Source organism: Leuciscus leuciscus (assembly GCF_965113295.1).
Source record: "Leuciscus leuciscus genome assembly, chromosome: 14".
Classification (NCBI taxonomy): Eukaryota; Metazoa; Chordata; class Actinopteri; order Cypriniformes; family Leuciscidae; genus Leuciscus; species Leuciscus leuciscus.
Genome location: NC_138738.1, coordinates 34702134 through 34724985, shown reverse-complemented (window position 1 = coordinate 34724985; position 22852 = coordinate 34702134). Strand labels below are relative to the sequence as shown.

Genomic DNA, 22852 nt, shown 5'->3' with positions numbered 1-22852 from the left:
ACAATCAAAACACAAGGGCCAACACAAGAGCACTTAAATATGAACTTATTCAGGTACAAATATATAAAAAAGGAAGGGACAGTGATTAAACGTATCAATCATTCAACTGCCGTTCATTTGGACAACAAAACTACATTCACTTTTAAGTTATAATGCAAAAATGTTGGTAACACTTTATTTCGATGGTGCACTTTAGACATTTTACTAACTATCAACTAACTCTAAACAGAGTATTAGTAGCCTAACAATGTCTGATTAATATCTGCTAACACTTTATTTTGATGCTTCCTGAACAGACAAACTACTGCCTATATATTTTGACAATGTAAACTATGGTAACTTTGAAAAAAAGTGTATTTATATATATATATATATATATATATACTTCCATCTGCGCTTTTTTGGAATTGCGCTCTCACGATAATTTTCCCTGTTTAGTCAATTTGGCCCAAAGTTTGGTGAACATTCCTATATCAATTCTGGAGAAGTTGAGGAATAATAGTATCTATCCTGCTTCTTATTATCCTACAGTGTTATTATCTGTAACACCACAAAGTTGCAGAAGTTCAGAAAAAGTTGTTTTCTGTAGGTTACTTCTGGACTGTAGAGGAAGTTTTGAGTTCTGAAAATTAGAGTATGTTGTCATAGTACATCATGCTCGTTTTTCTGAATACACACACACTCTAAAAAATGCAGGGTTGTTTCAACCCATGTTTGGGTCAAATATGGACAAACCCAACCGTTGGTTTAAAGGGGTCATCGGATGCCCATTTTCCACAAGTTGGTATGATTCTTTAGGGTCTTCATGTAAAGTTTGTAACATACTTTGGTTAAAATTCTTCAATGGTTGTGTAAAACAACACCCTTTTTACCTCCTCAAAAACAGCTCTGTTCACAGCGACCCGTTTCGGTGCATGTCTCTTTAAATGATAATGAGCAACTGCTCACCCCACCCCTCTCTTCCATGGGGGGTGTCACAAAAAACAGCACTTAAGTCATTCTTAAAAAAGGAAGATGTGTTTGTAGTTTTGCCGACTGGATACGGCAAAAGTTTATTCTATCAACTAGCTCCGCTGGTGGGAAAACGCTCTGGTTGGTTGTAGCGCTATCCTATTGCGTGCAGAGGGAATTTGAAAGGCAACCGTTTATCCCGCCCCTCGGATTGAGCCCTACCAATGGTGAGTTCCCAGACCCAACATCTTGATGTGGGTCTGGCTTGCCAGGCTAACATTTATATGCAAACACTATATAAAAGTGAATTTTGCATCCGATGACCCCTTCAAAGTCCCCCTGTGGTGAAAATCAAATTTTTAATGTTGTTTATTTGCCTATGTGGTGTTTTTAATATGGTTTAAGACAAACCATATGCAAATTCATAAGTCAACACCATTGCTGAGTATTTTCTCTTTAAAACTGCAGTGAAAAAAAGACAGTCTCAAAAACCACTGGGTTTTCTGACGTCACAAACTACCTTGTAACCAATCACATCAATGTGTGATCGTCAACGAGTGGATCTCTGAGCTGCTGTGAGTGAGTGGAGGCGGGGCTAATTCGCATATTCATAGAACCGCGTATACTAAATAAGGCAAGGGTGTAGAGTTACATTCAAGCTATTTTAACCCTCTGGTGTCCTTCATTTCAGAGTCACACTCAAGACCTTCGGGACCAAATGGTCCGGGAGGGTGGGAATAATATTTATAAAAAAATATCATAATTTTTTTTTTTTTTACTTGTTTTTTATAATATTTTTTCTTTTCTTTTTTGGTGTTTTGAGATAATTTTATGATTTATAATTAATATTTATGCAATAATTATGACCCATTTTTTCCCATTGAATATAATATAATTTTTTTATATATATAATTTTTTTTTTTTTTTTTTTTTAAGCTGTATTTTTTGTGTGTTCACATACCTAATACCATAAAAGTCACCAAATTTCGTAACATTCCGATGAAGCTGTGATTTTTAAAAATTCAAAACAGATTTTTGTAATCTGAATTTATTAGTGTGTATGTGTATAAAAGTGTGTTTGTGTGTGTGTGTGTGTGTGTGTGTGTGTGTGTGTGTGTGTGTGTGTGTGTGTGTGTGTGTGTGTGTGTGTGTGTGTGTGTGTGTCTGTTTTGCACTCTTGATGTTTTATAGATTCACCCCTTCACTGTTGTGTGCTTTTTTTCTGGATCGTGGCTGATTTGTAGATTGTACGCACAAAAAAACTCTGTATTTTCTAGGGCTGGGGGAATTAACGCGTTAATCTTTGCGATTAATTTGAAATGTTTAACGCGTTAAAAAAAAATAACGCAATTGACGCAGCACTTTTTTTTTTTTGCCTCGTTTTAATGATTTCCTGTTGCGTCTGCTATTAAAAAGGCCGAAATATGCCGTCCCGCCCCTCCATGTTCGGCGGTCAGGTTTCATTCTCGGGCAGCTTTCATGAGCGGGTCTTTTCCGCTCGGTATGTGCGTCGCGCTCTGTGCTCCGCGCGCATGCGCGCGTGAGTGTGTGTGTGTGTGTGTGTGTGTCGGTCGGTCGGCGCGCTCTGTGCTCCGCGCGCGTGCGTGTGTGTGTGTGTGTGTGTCGGCTCGCTCTGTCGTTAATGGCCCAGCAGCGGCGAGCTCTCCGTTCCGTGTGTGTGTGTGTATGTGTGTGTGTGTGTGTGTGTGTGTGTGTGTGTGTCGGCGGCTCTGTCGTTAACGGCCCAAAGGCTTCAATCATGTACTAAGCACTGGAAAAGTAAAGTCCACTCAAGTAACGTGAAATTTCTCTGTTGACTTCTGTTTGCTGAGCTGGTATAGCCATGCTGGGCAACAATGGTAAAATGACCTGCTCTGATCACATGCTCTGGTAATAATAGCTTTGTAGGACTATATTTTGTTTTAATAATTAATAAAATAATAATAATAATAATAATCTGTTAAATTGATTATGTTGATTGATTATTGAAAAAGAATAATATATTGATATATTGATGTTTAATATTTTAATATAGGGCTATTTTCTGTTCCCTTTTTTTCCTGTGTTGTTTAATTAGGTGATTCTAAGTTTAAATATTGATGATTACAAGCTTGGGGGAAGCGCAATTAATTGCAATTAATTACAGAAATTGTGCAATTAATTAGTTAATTTTTTTTAATCGATTCCCAGCCCTAGTATTTTCACATTTTTGCCAATTTCCCATTCATTTCCTATGGCGGACCATTTGGTCCCGAAGACCTTGAGTGTGACTATTTTTTTTACAACCACTTAGACTATTCAAATCCTGTCGCCAATTTTTTTGGGTGTTCATATACCAAGTACCAACAAAGTCACCAAATTTCGGACCATTCCGATGAAGCGTTTTCCGTTTTTTATTTAAACATTTTGGGACCATTTGGTCCGAAGAACACCAGAGGAAGGCATGAAGAATTTTTTTTCAGAGAAAACATTTTCAAGGAAAAAACACTTATATATGTCATTTTGGTGATCAAAGATGAGTTTTGAGGGTAAAAATGATTGACTACAGGGGGACTTTACATTTTTAAACCCTATAGTTGGGTTTGTCCATATTTGACCCAAACATGGGTTGAAACAGCCCAGCATTTTTTAGGGTGCAGGATTTTGATTTCTTATGATTTGATCCCTTTAGTAAGCAACCGATGAAGGATGTTCTTTGGACAGGAACACGCACAACATACAACTGCGGCAAGCTACAGAACATATATTCTCACACAATCCGTTTCTCTTGTCTCCCTCCCTCGCTCGCTCTCCCTGTCTGTCTCCTATCCACCTACACACGTATAAAACCGTGTCTTTCTGTCTCTCTGATAAATAGGCCTGCAAAGGAAGTGATTTCTCATGGCTGATGCCAACTGGTTGGCACTGGATTCCCGACTGACACTCAACTATAAAAACTGCACAAAGATGCTGACACTCTCTCTGCTGCCCAATTTGATCTGTGATACTATTAGAAAAACAAGCCTGAGCCAAACACTCACTCAGAGATTCCTGCTCCATCTGGCACTAACACGAGAAACTACTGTTATAGACAGCAAATAATAATGTTCATATGCACACAATGAGCAGAGAGTGAATGCTTTAAATGATGATATATCATAGGGATTCACTAAAATGTAAATAATTGTGGCCTAGATCATGAGCCAATAATTATTTTCATGCTATCGCCAATAACCAATAAATGACTGATATGACAATTCTATACTTTTTTTGCATAAATAAATTAAAAATAAAAACGATTAAAAAATAAATTAAAAATAGTTGTAAGTGACCGTATCACAACATTATAAATGTACAGTATGGAAATATACATTCCTTTTGAAATTTGCTTAAGATTACATTTAACAGTGTTATTCATTTACTACTGTTTTAAAAGATTAAATTGATCAAATAAATCTCTAATATCGTCCGATAATCAATATGTTAATGATACATTGAGCATACCTAATATGATACAAGGCAGTGATCATATAAAATATTTAAACGGGTTTTTAAATAACTTTCTATCTCATGCTTTTATAGACTGTAAAAATGTAAAAGAAAAGACATACTTGTGGTGCAGTACAAAGTTATTGTATCTTGTTTTAAGGATGTTTATATATTTCGTTGACTGTAAAACAAGACAAAATACTGATTAATAAAGCTATTATTTTATTATTACAAATTTTTTTTTTCTTGGAAAGAGGGGCATGTGTTTTTTTTTGGTGGAAAAGAGGCCACAACTTTAAGCAAAACTAGCCAGCTGTGTGTGTAAGTGAGAGAGAGAGAGAAAAAGTGAGAGAGACCTAGGCTCTGAGACTAGGTAGCACACACATATCAGTTTCACTGCAGCCCGTACACTGTGCCTCATTGCTGATCCCAGACCTGAGTGCAGTCTATTCTTGGAAAACGATGGAAACCTCAGGGGATTTAAGACTGGAAATGGAGTAAAAGGAGAATTTAACAAAGGGAGTGAAAGAGGCGTTGTGTGTGTGAGTGTGTGTGTGAGAGCAGTGTGTTCATGCATATATTTGCTCCTGACTTTGCATATCCAAGGACTCTGAAACTAGATATCATTTAAGAGCTCCAGCACCAAACCCCGAAGGCTCTTGGACCAGATTCAACACACCTCTGGCATCAAGCTCTATGTATGTACTGCACTCTCTGCATATCTCTCTGCATTGGCTCTTAAGTTGATTGGTGGCCACATCACAGTGTGTTTCAAACTTTACAATATATGAGCCGCCTCGAAGTGTTTAAAGGTACGCTGTGCCACCGGTCCAATATTATTTTATTATTGTCAGTGATAGAAGGACAATCGTTCAGACTGGCCTGATGACATCTGTGTCCAGTCATTGAAATAAAATATATATCATAAATATATTTCATTTGCACAATGAAAAGACTCTTTTTGCCCATACCATTTTGTGAATGATTATGAGGATAGCTGAATCAAAGTAAGATCTCTGCAATATGCAAATTATTCCTACTAGAGAGATTTCAACAATATCTCAAAATATGCTCAGATGTGCCAAGAAAATATGCACAGTCAAAAAATTTACAAAAAAATGTAAATGTACTAATTCTCATTAACTAGAACAGCCATATCTTCTCAAGACCAAGTTACCTGGACAATGCTATACATACATGGCATACTGTAGCTCTACATTCATAAAATACATCAACGAATGCTATTTTTTTCTGTTCAAAAGATTGGGGGTGAGTACTTTTTTTTTTTTTATAAAGAAATGAATACTTATATCCAGGAAAGACACATTAAATTGACTGAAAAAAAGTGACTGTAAAGACATTTGCAATGTTCCAAAAGATTTATATTTCTTTCTATTGATCAGAGTATTATTTTATTTTTTTATCAAGATGTATCATCATTTATATCTATTTCTTGAGCAGCAAATCAGCATATCAGAATGATTTCTGAAGGATCATGTGACACTGAAGATTGGAGTAATGATGCTGAAAATTAAGCTTTGCATCACAGGATTAAATTACAAAATATATTCAAATAGAAAACTGATATTTTAAATTGTAATAATAAAAAAGTTTTTACTGTATTTTTGATCAAATAATTGCAGCCTTGGTGAGCATAAGAAACTTTAAATAAAAAAATCTTAACACCCTGAGTTATTTGAACGGTAGTTTATATCTCATTAGGAATGTTGAAAGAAACGTCAGAGACAAAGTTTGATACTTAAAGGAAACGTTACTGAGAACTGATTGAAATAAATGTGCTTGCGAAATAACATTTTCTGCTGAATAAAACTGGAAAAATGTGTTAAGTATTACAAATCGACATGCTTGCATATTGAAAACAGTTCTGGAGTGCTGGTGCCAGTGATGGGTATCATCTCAGCCTAATTTTCATTATAAACCTCTCTTTCTCTGAATCCTCAAGAGATGATAGGGCACGACATAAAAAAACACATTAAGAATAGAACCACGGGAGCTGATGGCAGCGATCCTCAGAGCAGCGGGAGGACACACAACTGGTAGCAAGACAGAGACTTTGCATAAATCTGGATGGTAATCTCTCACTCAGATGATGAGATTGCCGCTCTCGCTTGGACTAATCTTTCTGAAGGAATCCGAAGATTACAAACATCTCAAGAATACCTTGCTGGAAGCGATGGCTGACTCTGATTAGTGTCTGACGACAACAGGGGCTTAAACACAAGTTTGATAGTAGGATGGATTTAGCACAAATGGAAGGAAGGGGGCAGAGAAAGAGATGGAGGAATGCATTTAGTTCAGTCATGAAACTGCGCCTCTGCTGATTCAGCAGCCAATGAGATTGCTTGCTCAACATTTAAATAGTCTGGTTCGGTTTTCACTCTTCCTCTGAAACCCTCCACCTCCCCCAGCTCCACTTGCCTATATCTGCTAAGAGATTTATGTATGTCTATTCATACAGCAGCAGTGTATCTTACATGCTCACGGCAGTGTGTCTGACTGTGTATGTATTATCAGTAGCAGCATGTGTAGCGGATATAGTCCACCGAGACCAAACACATTAGCATTGTCATATCTATTAACTTTTTCCCTGCCATTGACATACAACTATTAAACTGAAAGCTACTGAGTAAATACAGATGGCAGAGCACTGAATAATATTACATATTCAAAATTCGACTCATCAATACCCATGAAATAAACATGTTTCACGTAACACATACTTATTGCGACCCGTTTAAGAGATGCATCCTTTTATGGTAAGTTAGAACAGGCTTACAGTTTTTTTCGATTGCTAAACGACAGTGGGCACAACTGGAGTCACATGTGCAAAACTCTAACTACAGTCTGCACAGCAGCAGTTCATGTGGACCAAACTCTAGTTCGTTTTTCATTGCTTGTACACAGTTTTCAAAACTCTACACACTTATCCCATGACTTTAACCACAACCTGCACAACACTGGATTTACAGCACTTTGTTCAAATGTTAACACACTGCTGTCAAAACTGTGAACCGCACATTCAAAACAGAATAGATTTCAGCCTTGTGCCTTTCAAACACTGCTGATTGCAATTTCAGCTGAAAGGCTAAGAAGGTGTCTTGTTTTAGACTTGTTGGTGAACACACACATATAGGTGTGTGTGAATATATATAGGAAATGGAACAATGAAGACGGGTTCGTGGAGGGAGAAGAGTGGCAGGGAGAGGGCGGATGCGTGCCGGATGTGAGGACACGAGTCCAGAGGACTGCCAGGGATGGATAAGGCTCCAGAAGGTTCTTCCCCAGGTGCATGGCAAGAGAGAACATTAGATGTGATGTTGATGAAAACCTGTAGCCTGATGCTAGAGAGAGGCAGGATTAGCCCCTCAATTATTTGTTTGAATTACAGTATGTACTTTTACAGTTTTTCTCGATTGTTTACACACATTTTCTGGTACTTGAGACACAATGACCACAACATGTAACTCATTCACCAACCCCCTGAACCAATTCTGCTAAACTACAAGCACAATTCCTGCTTTACACTCACATTGCAGTTCTAAAACACACTTTTTTCAAAACAATACACACAATTCTCTGCTTTTTCACAAGGAACACACTGCCATTCAAATATGCACACTGACTCATCACATGGGCAAACACCCGTCACACAGTTTTACAGCTTTAGCATAAAAGGGCAACAGGAGCTCTTCAATGGAGCAATGGATGCCAACATTGGATTTTTTTATTTTTTTTTACTGTAACTGTATACAGTAAATTCTTCTGTTGTTTTGTATGTAGACCACTGTATGTACAACTTTGTGTTGGTTGGGATGTACACTGTGTACATTGTTTTTGTGGGAAAAATAAAATATATTTGTTACCATATATTTGTGTGTTCTGAGTATAAAAAGAATATTCTCAAATATTTTACAACACACTTATGTATGTACTGTCTGTAGTAAGTGTAACACTAAACAAAAAAAGGCCTAAGTCATTATGATGAATGGAGAAGAAGTGTTTTCCATTCATCATAGTGTTTTACATTGAGCACATCAGTGTTCAGCTGGTTCTTATAAATGTCTATTCATGATGGTTTGTGAGTGTGTCATTTGAAAACATAATACCATTTTGAGAAGAAATAACATTGTTTTGAATGTAAAGTTTCATTTTGCAGGAGAATTGAGGGGTTTTGCCCATTGTGTGTGTTTTTTTGGATTTGTGTGTAGAGTTCTGAGAATATGAGGCATGCTTTCAGAAAATGTGTGTAAACAATCGAGAAAAACTGTAGTTTCTACCTTTTTTTTCTCATTACTGTAATTCCATAAATTACTACAGACTATTGAAGCAAACTGCTAATTTTCATTTACCTTAAAGAATTATGTTCTAAAAATTTAAATAAATCATGTGAAAGAATGTCACTCTTTTCTTTGAAGAAAATATTACTTTGTATGTACTAAGTCACTGAAATTGTTCAAACTGTAAAGATGAAAAGTTTGTATTTTCTGTATTGGTGTTTGATGCTAGTGTTTTTCCTCTCAGTGTGTTCTGAGTGACAGTGTGTGTTATCTCAGTGAGGGTTGTGTATAGTGTTTGGCTGCACTGAGCCTGTTTTGAGCCATGTGTTAAGAGTTGTGTTGCTTGGAGTGAGTTTTGCAGGTGATGTGAACTGTTTAGCTCAGGTGACTGTTGGTAGTGCAGACTGTAGTCTGTGTGTGTGTGTGTGTGTGTGTGTGTGTGTGTGTGTGTGTGTGTGTGTGTGTGTGTGTGTGTGTGTGTGTGTGTGTGTGTGTGTGTGTGTGTGTGTGTGTGTGCGTGTGCGTGTGCGTGTGCGTGTGCGTGTGCGCGTGTGTGCGTGTGTGAATAACAATTAGGGAACTGAACCTAGACAGATGACTAGTTCTCAAACCTTGTAATAAGTAAACACAAAAAATAAGTTTGCTTGTGCCAGTGACAGAGGGAAAAGGTTGGGGCTTTTGAACCAATTGAACCAATCATATTGAAGGTGACATGTTAGTCTTATTTGTTTTCTCGATTCTATAAAAACTGTTGTATCCGTGTTTTCGGGTGGGATTCTCAATGGAATTTGTCTGAGATCCTCCGGCCTTGCTTCTTAGGAGAGATTCCCTGAGAACTGCTCGGGAAGATCTCCTGGCCGAGATTAAAGCATTTAAAGGACATTTGCTTAAGTCTGTTTGTCGATTTATTCCTGTGCAGGAAGCTAGTTTAGGAAGTAAGCTAGTTTAGGGGAACAAGTTAGTTAGGTGACTATTATTGAATGGGGACATCGATTTGTAGACGAGACCCAGATAGGTTTAGAGAAAAATCTACCACACCCTCTAAACATAATTTTTTTTTTTTTAAATCATCATATCTTTAGCCTACTCAGTAGAGCTGCATTCTTCGTAGCACGGGAAGTTTGTGCATCAAATGTGACAATCAAAATGTGACTATGTGAAACAGACTGTCCTTAACTAAAATGTTGCCTAATATTAATGCTAGAAAGCCTATGCACTTGGCAGGATAGTCTGGCGACGCCCCCTCACCCCAAGGGGGCGCTGTTAAGGGTCTTCTGAAATAGTACAGCATCTCTGGATCCACAAACAAGCAAAGAGGAAGATCTGCATAAACCAGAAGGAGCAGACACAAGTTGTTTATGCACAAGTAAGCTAACCTGATCAGCACACATTTAACGGCATAAAATCAAAACCGCCTAATGTTTCCGAATGAAATATCGAACACACAAAGAGGTACATGACTGTGCAAGCTTTGGGGGTGTTGACTTGTTCTACAAGAATTCATTTTTTGATCTTTATTCCCAGATTAAGTCATTCCCTGACCCAGATTAAGTCTTTGACAAAACACGTCTTTAATTTTCTCAGCTTTTTTTTTAAAATGTTTTTTTTTATGAAACTTACCCACATTCAATTCTTAAAAAATAAATAAATAATGAGCTAGGATATTTGTTTGTTTATTTAAAAGCAGAAGCTCCGTTTTTTTTTTCTTTTATTATTTTCACTGTTATATTCACACAACAAAACATTGTCACAAATGCTGGTGCTGGCTGGCAACTTAAAAATAAAATGCTAGCGGGGAAAGAGTTAACATGCCAAGACTATTCCGAGAGTTGTCAATATTGAAATTCTGTTATAATTGACTAATAATTAAACAGCTGATGTTCTGCCCATTTAATAAAAAATTACTCCACTGACTTAAATCGGCATGAACATTTTTCAAAACATCTTTGTGTTCCATAGAAGGTTTCTGACATGAAGAAGGAATGACATGAGGATGTATAAATGGTTGCAGAATCGTTTACACGACACCATTTTCAACTACAAACGGAAAACTTTTTATGCATTTTGGGCATTCAGTTACACGACAATAGTGTTTTGGGGGCCTGAAAATGCTAACTTTTGAAAACGGATTCAAAGTGCACGTTTTTGAAAACAATAATGTTATTGTCTCTGTGTAAACTACAAAATGTGTGAAAACACTGACGTCATGAGCATGTGTATTACATGTTCAGTCTATAGACGTGTAGTGTTTCTTTACAAAGCGACATTGCCATCTACTGGCCTGGCATGCATTATACAGCGTTTTTAGTCGTTTTCGCAGATCCATGTGAACGGGGATTGTTTTAACAACGTTGTCGTCTATTCGCAAAAAGCGCAAAGGAAAACTTTTTAGTACATCGTTTTCATGTAAACATACCCTTATTTAACTAATGCTTTAAGGTTCCTTTCTTTGTTGCATTCTTGTCAAAGTGTCAGCCCATAGTGGTTTTCCCATTGGTTCCTTAGGGATATTAAAGAAGGAAATAACACAAATTGACAACGCAGCAAGACTTCTAAATATCTCAGAAGCAGCTATATTAATGGGAGACACCAACAAAACATGATTCTATTGTGAGAATACCAAGCAGTCTCTATAAAGTATATAGGACATGCTGCACTCCTTCATGCATTGCTAATGTAATGCCTGTAGTGCTCCATTTCCAAACATGCCTGATGCCTTATGCTGTCTTTTGCATATACACACACACAAGGGCCAATCTCACACACACAGTAACCTGCACCTCACAGGTCATGTCTTCTCCAGTGAATGCACAAATGAACATGCTTTCAGCAGTCCTGCATCTTTACTTACAACACAGTATCTCAAATGCCAACACAATAATACATAATTATAGGGGAAGTGTATTTCAGAAGCACTTGTCTTCACAAAGTACCCACTAAAAAGATGCCTTAAGTTTGATCTCAGAGCTATCTCTCTTGGTCTATCACATCTGGTTTTGCCTTTATCCGCTTGAATGCTGGAGTGCCTGCTTGACGAGGCATCGCGAACGAACGGAGAAGATGAGAGATTCAGTGTGTGTGTGTGTGTGTGTGTGTGCATGTGTGGGGAGGGGATTAATATTCTGAATCGTGGAAGCAGATGGGATTTTTTTTCACTATTGTCTGCCGTAGACCTCTCAACGTAACACGATCGTGTAATTGAAACCACATCCATTGTTGCATTCAGAAAAGTGAGAAGCTGCGGTGCAATACATAGTGTCCCACTGCCTTCTGCACTTTGCATTACAACATTTCTACAAGCACATTTTTTTAGCCAAAGCAACTAATGAAAAATGATTTAATCAACTCAAAACAAGATCTTAACAGGGTGCCACAGATCACGTACAGTTGATAATGCAGTACTTTGGCTGTTCTTGCCCATAATAACATTATAATGAAAGAGTGTGCAAGCCCTGTGCTGTGCAGTCGATCAACACCTTTGACTTGCTCAGCTGAGAGTATCGATTTATGTTCTGTGGTAAAGAGACCCTTTAGAAGACAATCATAAACATGCTTGAAGAAGCTCTGCAAGGCCAACTGAGATGAGTGGGGTAATGAGAAGGAATATTCATGTGGCTGCAAAACACATATAAATAGGTGTGTATCCCACAGCCCACTGGATTTATTAGCATGTAATAGGTCAGGCAACCTAAATGTTTAGCGGCCCTGCCCATCAAGACGAATCTGTCTCACTGTGATCAATGAACAAGTCTTAAAAGGAACAGTTCACCCAAAATCATAATTTGGCATTCTTGCCTGTGGAAAACAAAAGAAGAAATTGTCCAAATTACATTGGACCACATTGAGTTTCATTGTTCTCTAAGTACATGGTAACAGAATTTTCATTTTGGGGTGAACTCTCCCTTTAAATCTTATTAATGTACAAAACATACATTAGACATTTCATTCCCTTTTAGTTTAGTTTGACATAAGCAGTTGTGCAACATATTTACAGCTGTCTCACAGTCAGTCGCACACATATTCAAAACTGTACGACTCAGAATGGCCCATGCACTGCAGGGAGCTGATATTCACAGATGTGGATCATTTTTAGACTATGAAGAATCCAAACTCATGACACTAGCAAAAATATTGCAAAGCATTGACAAAAAAATAAAATATATTCTGTCACCAACACTTAGCTTCCACACTATGCAGATATAACACTACTTTATAACAACTTACATTTTTGCATAGGCTTTTCAAATCAGCTGCAAATGTTATTAAACTACGGGCCTATATTCATATTTGAGTTTTGTAACATGAAGGCGAATTGTAACACCATCAGTTTAACCAGTTAGAAATGAGTTAAAGGGGTAAAATCACTATATTACATTAACCCTCTTGATTGAAGTGACCATAGGAAAGGATTTCCGGTAGGCTAAATTTTAAACAATTTGATTACCCCAATAAATCCATGTACAAAATGTTAAAAATCTTTGTTTTACATTGGTGTTACAACTCACTCCAGTAGTGGGGTAAGTTGTAACACTAACGTTGTTTGTCCTTATTATAATAATATTTCAATTTGTAGCAGACAAATGTTGCACCGATATGAACATTTTGGCTGATAACCGATAATTATTTTTATTTGAAAATCGATAACCGATATATTGGCTGACAAATCTAAATCCAAATTGTAGCCTATATGACTGACTTGCTCAGCGATTACATTTTTTTTTTTTTATAATGTTTAATTATTAAATGTTTTACATGCTCAACTGTATTTTCCTTTCTGAAGTGATTCCAATCATATTTCAAGCTATTATGGCGAACAGTGCATCTAATGTGTATCAGCTGAATGAAATAATCCATTATCTGCTTTCATATCGGCCAAATTTTCTTATCAGGCCCATAACAATAACATTAAAAATGAACATATATCAGTCAATATCGATATGGTGGCCGATATATGTGTTTTATAAAAGTTTGAATGTATAAAGGTACTAGAGTTAAAGATGTTAAAACAAGTGTTACACACCGTTCCTGAACTTCTGATGTTTTACTGGTGCTGAAAGTTATTTTAAAGTGTCACCAAATGAACTTTTATTTCGTTTGTTTGCTTTTATTGTGAGCTACTTACCGCCTGTTCAATGGCGCATCTTTCTTTTGCTTTTTATTCATCACAGCAGGAACACAGCTCGTGAGCTCGGTCCAGTCCGCGTGCAAACCGCAACTCCAGCCCGTGGAGAAGCGCGAGAAGAGCCACGACTCTGCTTTCCCGGGACGGTGGCAAGTGCATTTCTTCTGGCCGGAGCGGCAGTCGCACGGGCGTTCCAGGTGGATGTTCCGCACCAGGTGTCTCCCGAACGTCGTTCCTCCGGTCTTTTGGATGTGGAGGAACACGATCACGTCGTTTCCCTTGATGTCGAAATCCACGTGGCGTTCGAGGTCTTCGCGCGTGAAGTTGAATTTGGACTGGAATCTAAACGAACCGTCCTCGTCCGGATCCGGAGGCTCTCTGGGATATTTGGAGAAGGGAAAACTCTCTCCATTCCCAAACCGACAGGACGTGCTCCCCGCTGGACAGATGTACTGATAGCCGATCATGACAAATAAAACGGTCAAAACAGGAACTAAAAGGAGTTTGTTGGATTTATCATCCATTGCAGTGACAATGAACTGGAGGATCACGCCATTGGTGATGCTGTAGCCGCTGAATGAGTCCTTCAGGTGCTTTATACGGGTGATGCTCGCAAGCAAAGTCTGATCCGGCACAGAACAAGAACACAGCGCCTTTAGTTAGATCATAGTTACATAAAGGTCAATTGGACCGTAAAAATTGTAGACTGAAAGGAAAAACAAGCCTTGCGTTTCCTCATTGTACTAAACTGGGAAATTACAGCTTCATAAACTACCTGATATTACAAATAGTGCAGGACTTTGAAAACCCATTTGCAGTGCAGATTGTCTTAATGTTTGACGTCAATTGTGTCCGTCCTCGTCCCATAGATTATAACGTTAGGCTTGGCAGGGCAGATTAGATCCGGACTCATCGCAAAACACATCCAGATATCCGTTCCGTCGCTCTGAGGTCAGCACCGAATTATTGCACTGCTTTGTGATGCGGGTTCCTCTGAGATGAGCTTTAAGAAGTTGAGTTCCTGTTGCAACTTGCTCATAGAGAGAGAGAGAGAGAGAGAGAGAGAGAGAGAGAGAGTCAGTGGGTTCATTGGATGAGAGCCTCATATTGGGTCTATCTGACTGATCTTTCAGCAACTAAAATTGGGCAAATGTAGAAATAGGCGGGTAAAGTGTAGTGCTGTCAATTCGATTAATCGCGAAAAATCTAACAAAAAAAAGTTTATATAATATATGTGAATGTATACATAGGCTACACATACACATATACAAACTTTTATGTTAGATGTGATTAATCACGATTAATCAAAATTGACAGCCCTAGTAAAATGGGAGAGTTAGGCTTCATTCCCATTATTTCCATTTGAGTTTCCTTAAATGGTAAAAGTAATTACTAAATAGAGCTTTTGGGAGCAAATAAGTTGCTTTCCTATGTTGATAATGTCACATCGAGGGGATGTGGCAGTGCTCAATTCACAACCACTGGCGATGAAGGCACTGGTAAGCAAATGACAAAGATCTGAGGTAAAACCTTAATGTAATGTCATAAAGTAAAAGATCATTAATGTTATAAAAGAAAGGATGATTAAGACAATGAGCAAGATGTTTTTAAATCAGAGAAGGGAGAAGTGAAGGGGGCTATAGGAAATGTTTCATAATAATGAATATTTTAAGGGGTAGCCTATTTATTTCTTTCATTTAAGGGGGTGGTTGATTATGATTTCACTTTTTTTACGTTAGTGTGTAATGTTGCTGTTTGAGGGAACGCGATTTTTGGATTATCATGACAGAATATGCTAATCAATGACTAGAAGATAGTTAACTCCACATCAGCTTCATAAATTTCAGAAACCATTCAGAAATGTTGTCTATGTTGTCACGTCTCGAGTCTCTCCATCTTTGTCTGTCTCTAGCTTGAACATAAAAGGCTAAAAGTTTGTGAAATTTTCAGGACACAAGCTGTTGTAGCTCCGCCCTCTGTGCCGGGAGCAGCAGCTCATTTGCATTTAAAGGGACAGACACAAAAATGGTGCGTTTTGGCTCACCCTCAAAAAGTGACAATTTTGACATGCTATACAAAAATATCTGTGGGGTATTTTGAGCTAAAACTTCACATGCACACTCTGGGGAGATCAAAGACTTATTTTACATCTTGTGAAAGGGCATTATACCACCGCTTTAAGTTGATTTGACAAGTGATTATTTCAACATTTATGCAAGCATATATTGGCAATAAACACTCAAACTATATTTAAGTACAAGGCCTTAAAGGGATACTCCACTTTTTTCGGAAATATGCTCATTTTACAACTCCCCCAGAGTTAAACAGTTGAGTTTTACCGTTTTAGAATCCATTCAGCCGAACTCCGGGTCTGACGGTACCACTTTTAGCATAGCTTAGCATAGATCATTGATTCTGATGAGTCCAGTAGCATTTCTTTCAAAATGACCAAAGAGTATCAATATTTTTCCTATTTAAAACTTGACTCTTCTCTCTGTAGTTAAACCGTGTACTAAGATCGACGGAAAATGAAAAGTTGCGATTTTCTAAGCCTATATGGCTAGGAACTACTCTCATTCCGGCGTAATAATCAAGGAACTGTGCGGCCGTACCATGAGTGCAGCAGGCGTAATGATATGACGCAGCGCCTGAAAATAGGTCTAATAGGTTAGACAAACTTAGTCCCGGTCACGTTGGAAGTTACTGACCTGGGGACTATTTTCAGGCGCTGCGTCATATCATTACGCCTGCTGGACTCATGGTACGGCAGCAAAGTTTCTTGATTATTACGCAGGAATGAGAGTATAGTTCCTAGCCGTATCAGCCTAGAAAATTTTAACTTTACATTTTCCGTCGGTCTTAGTACACGGTTTAACTACAGAAGAGTCAAGTTTTAAATAGGACAAATATTGAAACTCTTTGGTCATTTTGAAAGAAATGCTACTGGACTCATCAGAATCAATGATCTATGCTAAGCTATGCTAAAAGTGGTACCGTCAGACCCGGAGTTCGGGTGAATGGATTCTAAAACGGTAAAACTCAACTGTTTAACTCTGGGGGAGTTGTAAAATGAGCATATTTCCGAAAAAAGTGGAGTATCCCTTTAAAAGCCTCTCCCGCTTTGTGTACTACTTTACCAGTATTGCCTGAAAAAAAATCCAGGGTTTTGCCAGAATAGGGCTTTCAGTGCTTGGCATTTCTTCATTTTTGCTTTTGACTATGAGACACTCTAAGCTTTTAAAGTGTAATGTCAGGTTTTGTGGCATTTGGATCCTAATTGAAAGTGCAAGGAAATACTACTAAACCTGTTACAATACTCCCTGGTCTCCCTTACTCTAAATAAGCTCATAGTTTGAGCTGTGGTGCAGAAGGTAGTGCCTTGCTCCTGACATATGAAGCACTGTTGGAGCTTGTGGAGCCTGTGGTCGCGCTCGGTCTGGGTCATGTCCCACTTCTGTTCTCCCTGTTTGCTTCCCACTGATCTACCAAATAAAGGCGAAAAGCTAATAAACAAAGTAAAAAAATCTCTATTATGCTCTATTATGCTTTTTCGAATATTACCTTTCATGCAGTGTATTAAACCTATGTTTGTGAATGGTCTGCAAAGTTTCAATGATCAAGTGCACAACAAATAAAGTTATTGTCTCCTAAAAGACAGAATCGATTCTGAACTGCCGAAACGAGTCGTCAGTAATTCCAGTCTCACTTTCTGTTACATACTTAACAACGTAAGAAATTTGCATAATGCCTCTTCATTAGCTGCCTGCAAAGTTGCGAACGACATCTACTTTGACCCTCAAACACTGTAGTTTCAGCTTAGGCTTGGAGAGTTTGGTTTGTGTTGTCGACATGTCGAGAAGATTCTGTTTTCTGCGCTGCGAAAGCAAATCCACTTTGCATGCACTTCCAAAGGATGAGGACTCGGGCTTGAATTGATACGGTATAACCGTCACCATTGTTACTTTTCGTATCACTGTGTATTAAGTGCTGAGGAAGCCTCCAGAGCTAAAATTCAGATATGGTAATGAGTGTTTCTTTTCCAACACGCACTGTAAGCGAAAGACCAATCACAACAGATTGGGCCATCCAACCAATCAGAGCAGATTAGGCTCTCGGAAAGGAAGGGTTCAGAGCAACAGGACCCTTGATTAAACCATTTTCGGACTCTGAGAAATACAGTCCTAACAAAATTAGGAACCTTTAAAATAGCATAATGGGGCACTTTAAATCCACTGTCATCATAATAATATAATATTGTATTTTGAACAGAGTACATCATTATTCTGGAGGGAATGATAGTTGGTTGTTAATGGACATCTCCAAGCTTTAAATATTGGAAGGCTAATTAACATTAAAAGGACAATATGCACTGTTTGAAAACTAAAAAGATTGTCAGTTTATGATTTTTGGCCTTGATTTGCCTAATGATGCAATCATCTTTACATTCACAACATATTTCTTTTCGAAAATGATTAACAACAACAACAAAAAAACAAATGTATAAAATTTTGATTTTTTTCTTCTTCTGCTTGCCAACCTGGGAGCATTTCAGAACCATGGACAGCTCAAAATAATACAGGAAGATTCTTTCTTATGCCATTAAATCAATATATTGTACTTATCAAGACGATCTATAATTGAACTGAGTATTGTAGATAATCATTTGAAAGATCTAACTGTCAGAAATAATAAGACAATAAAACAATCATTAGGCTTTGGTTGAACTTGCTATAATTGGCTGTCTGTGTATATCTTCAGGTTTCTCGTTGTGTAGAGTCTGTGTGGGTGGAAAAACATTCTTGTTCCTCAAACCATTTAAATGGAAGAATATAGGGTTGTTTTTCTCCCGACAGACTTAACATAATAGCATCAATAATAACTTTATAATAACTCCACCTCAAAATCATCCCCACTCCCCTTCATAACAAAAGCTAAAATGCAACCTTTGATAAGGCTGAGTGAATGATCAGAAGGAATTGGATCACAGATTCTGTTTGCGACAATTAATTTGTGAAAAAGTGGAGGGTATGCAAAAAAATTATATTCATAATAACTCATAATACATTCAAAATAATAATCATCTTGTGTAAGAGACGAGTGCAGATAATTTCTCCCAGGATAATTAGAGATGCATCCAGCTTTGACAAGTTTAAGATTATTAGAGAGGGTATGACTCTGTCTGTAGATTCAAGGAAGCGACTATCTTTGGAAAGGTAGACATCTCATGAACACAGAGTCTGTAATTTATTTTTCTGTTGAGTGCATTTACATACATTAGTCATCAAGCACCACAGGAGCCTTGACAACAAGATAGGGAAAATGATTCAGTTTTTTTAAGACACATGACACAGTTTGGTGGCTATTAATGGTTAGCTGCCTTAAGAGTCACCGTTTTTAAGGAAATAAATAAAATAAAATATATCTAAAAAACATAATCTTATTTTATTTCAGCTATAGTTGCCAAGGGAACTTTTCTCAAGGCAACATTTAAATTCTGTATTGAAATAACTAAAACTGTGTAACGCTCAGTTTGGTGTCTGTTTCGTTTTCATGTACTTTTGGGCTTTATACGACAACGATGTACTAAAAATGGAAAAGGTTTTCCTTTGTATTTTTCACGTACACACAACAACATTTTTAAAATGATCCCTGTTCACACAGATCCGCAAAAATGACTAAAACCGCTGTATTCTGATGCCAGGCCAGTAGTTGGCAATGTCACTTTGTAAAGAAACGTATGCGCCTATAGACTGAACACGTAATACGCATGTGCACGATGTCAGCATTTTCACAAATTCCCGTTTTTGTGATCCCGATAATGGTATTGTTTTCAAAAACTAGCACTTTAAAAACCCGTTTTCAAAAGTTAGCATTTTCAGGCCCCTAAAACGCAGTTGTCGTGTAAATGAACGGCCAAGCGCATCAAAGGTTTTTGGTTGAAAACTGTGTCTTGTAAAAGATCTCTTACACCAGATGTGACAACTTGTCTATATAAACTATATAGCCTAAAAAATTTTTTAAAAGAACACACAACAAAATTACTAAAACTTTAACTAAAATGCAAATGGCAAATATAACAATAAAAACTCATTCAAAATATTAAAGCCACACTAAGTAGAAATTGTGTTTTTGTCAAACAGCGACCCCTAGAGTCGCTGTGGAATACTTGCACTGTCGTAAATTATAACATTTTTACATGATTGCAGCTAAATCACAAGTAAATAGTCTATAGTCTAGGCGTACTGTATAATTTAATTTGTGTTGTTTATATTGGAATGTAAACATTACAAAATGCCAGATAACATCAATTAAATTAAATGTACGTCGCATTATTTCATAACATTGGCCGTTATGATGTCATTAGACATGATTCTTGCAATTTATCATAATAGTTTGCAAATTGTGCTCGTTTACACTATTTACAACCTCTACGTTAGGCTTATTTATGATAATTATGTGAGATATTGAAAGCTGTTCTCGTGATAATCGCAGGAATCAATCAACAGCGTCGTCTGATATCCCTCAGGACTACGTGATAAATACACCTCACAACACCTGAGTTCAGCTGGCAAACTAATTCGTGAGGCATAGCTATCTGATTTATCAAAACGATTCCATTTACACCTGGTCACATAAATGTATTTTTGCGAAACGGATTTAAATCCGATCTTCAATTCTCGCGCTATATGCAGATTTAATGGAGTGCACGTCACCGAAAGCAACAGATATGAGCTGCATTTTATAGATCATCAGCTAAAATTTCTAAATCAAAGACCGCAATAAGAGAGAGTAACAGCCCTGGTATCATTTCGTTTCTTTACTTTTAATGATGAAGATTGTGTGTTAAGCGTCTGCGACTTACTTGCAGATGGGAGTTTTACTTACTCAAACATGTTCTGAGGGCAGAAAGGAAAATGATTGGTTTACAGCTTCAACCAATGAAACTGAAGCAAGGGCGGGGTTTAGACGTTTGAATTTGAGATGCGCTGCGGAGGGATTTCTTGAAGAATAGTCGGAATAAAAGACACGTTCGTGGGAGAACGCATTTATTGCAAGGTAAGTGAATTTACAACTATATTGTGTTACAATTCAACATCCTCTAACGTTTACTAAGATAATAAGCGAACATTTAAAAATGCAAAGAACTAATCATCGTCTAAATATCGTATTGTATGAATTTTGATTTGACTGTTTCATCAGTCGACCAAAACAAAGCTGCTTATGGGGTAACTGGTGTAAAACATGCTTTTCCAATGCTACCTCGCTGTCTGTTAAATTGATGTGCGAGAACAGAACTCGTTCAAATTTTCCGCGATATTTCAACGGTCAAAATGATACATCTCCCGCGATCGCGCTGCTCTCAGGGCAGGAGTTACTCGATAGATTCAAATTGCTGTTATTTTTAGTGTATTACGAGCTCTCAGGGCAGGAGTATAGATTCAAATTGCTGTTATTTTTAGTGTATTACGAGCTCTCAGGGCAGGAGTATAGATTCAAATTGCTGTTATTTTAGTGTATTACGCGCTGCTCTCAGGGCAGGACTACTCAATAGATTCAAATCACTTTTATTTTAGTGTATTACGCGCTGCTCTCAGGGCAGGAGTACTCAATAGATTCAAATCACTTTTAGTTTAGTGTGTTACGCGCTGCTCTCAGGGCAGGAGTACTCAATAGATTCAAATCACTTTTATTTTAGTGTATTACATGCTGCTCTCAGGGCAGGAGTACTCAATAGATTCAAATCACTTTTATTTTAGTGTATTACGCGCTGCTCTCAGGGCAGGAGAACTCAATAGATTCAAATCACTTTTATTTTAGTGTATTACGCGCTGCTCTCAGGGCAGGAGTACTCAATAGATTCAAATCACTTTTATTTTAGTGTATTACGCGCTGCTCTCAGGGCAGGAGTAGCCTACTCAATAGATTAAAATCGCTGTTATTTTAGTGTATTATGTGCTGCTCTCAGGGCAGGAGTACTCAATAGATTCAAATCGCTGTTATTTTAGTGTATTACGCGCTGCTCTCAGGGCAGGAGTACTCAATAGATTCAAATCGCTGTTCTTTTAGTGTATTACGCGCTGCTCTCAGGGCAGGAGTACTCAATAGATTCAAATCTCTTTTATTTTAGTGTATTACGCGCTGCTCTCAGGGCAGGATTACTCAATAGATTCAAATCGCTGTTATTTTAGTGTATTACGCGCTGCTCTCAGGGCAGGAGTACTCAATAGATTCAAATCGCTGTTATTTTAGTGTATTATGTGCTGCTCTCAGGGCAGGAGTACTCAATAGATTCAAATCGCTGTTATTTTAGTGTATTACGCGCTGCTCTCAGGGCAGGAGTACTCAATAGATTCAAATCGCTGTTCTTTTAGTGTATTACGCGCTGCTCTCAGGGCAGGAGTACTCAATAGATTCAAATCGCTGTTATTTTAGTGTATTACGCGCTGCTCTCAGGGCAGGAGTACTCAATAGATTCAAATCACTTTTATTTTTGTGTATTACATGCTGCTCTCAGGGCAGGAATACTCAATAGATTCAAATCGCTGTTATTTTAGTGTATTACGCACTGCTCTCAGGGCAGGAGTATAGATTCAAATTGCTGTTATTTTTAGTGTATTACGAGCTCTCAGGGCAGGAGTATAGATTCAAATTGCTGTTATTTTAGTGTATTACACGCTGCTCTCAGGGCAGGAGTACTCAATAGATTCAAATCACTTTTATTTTAGTGTATTACGCGCTGCTCTCAGGGCAGGATTACTCAATAGATTCAAATCGCTGTTATTTTAGTGTATTACGCGCTGCTCTCAGGGCAGGAGTACTCAATAGATTCAAATCACTTTTATTTTTGTGTATTACATGCTGCTCTCAGGGCAGGAATACTCAATAGATTCAAATCGCTGTTATTTTAGTGTATTACGCACTGCTCTCAGGGCAGGAGTATAGATTCAAATTGCTGTTATTTTTAGTGTATTACGAGCTCTCAGGGCAGGAGTATAGATTCAAATTGCTTTTA

At 37.7% G+C, this 22852-nt stretch overlaps 1 protein-coding gene across 2 annotated transcripts in view; it reads right to left on the bottom strand.

The window, feature by feature from the left end:
* The window catches only part of hs6st3a (heparan sulfate 6-O-sulfotransferase 3a), a 62695-nt gene extending 47785 nt beyond the window's left edge, over nt 1-14910 (bottom strand). For both annotated transcript variants that reach the window (XR_014211545.1, XM_082189953.1), the window contains exon 1: nt 13840-14910. Coding sequence is in view for 1 of the 2 variants with exons in the window: in XM_082189953.1 (XP_082046079.1) it covers nt 13840-14363 (524 nt within the window). In the remaining variant the exon portion in view is untranslated. The remainder of the gene's footprint in view (nt 1-13839) is intronic.
* Between the last annotated feature and the right edge of the window lie 7942 nt (nt 14911-22852).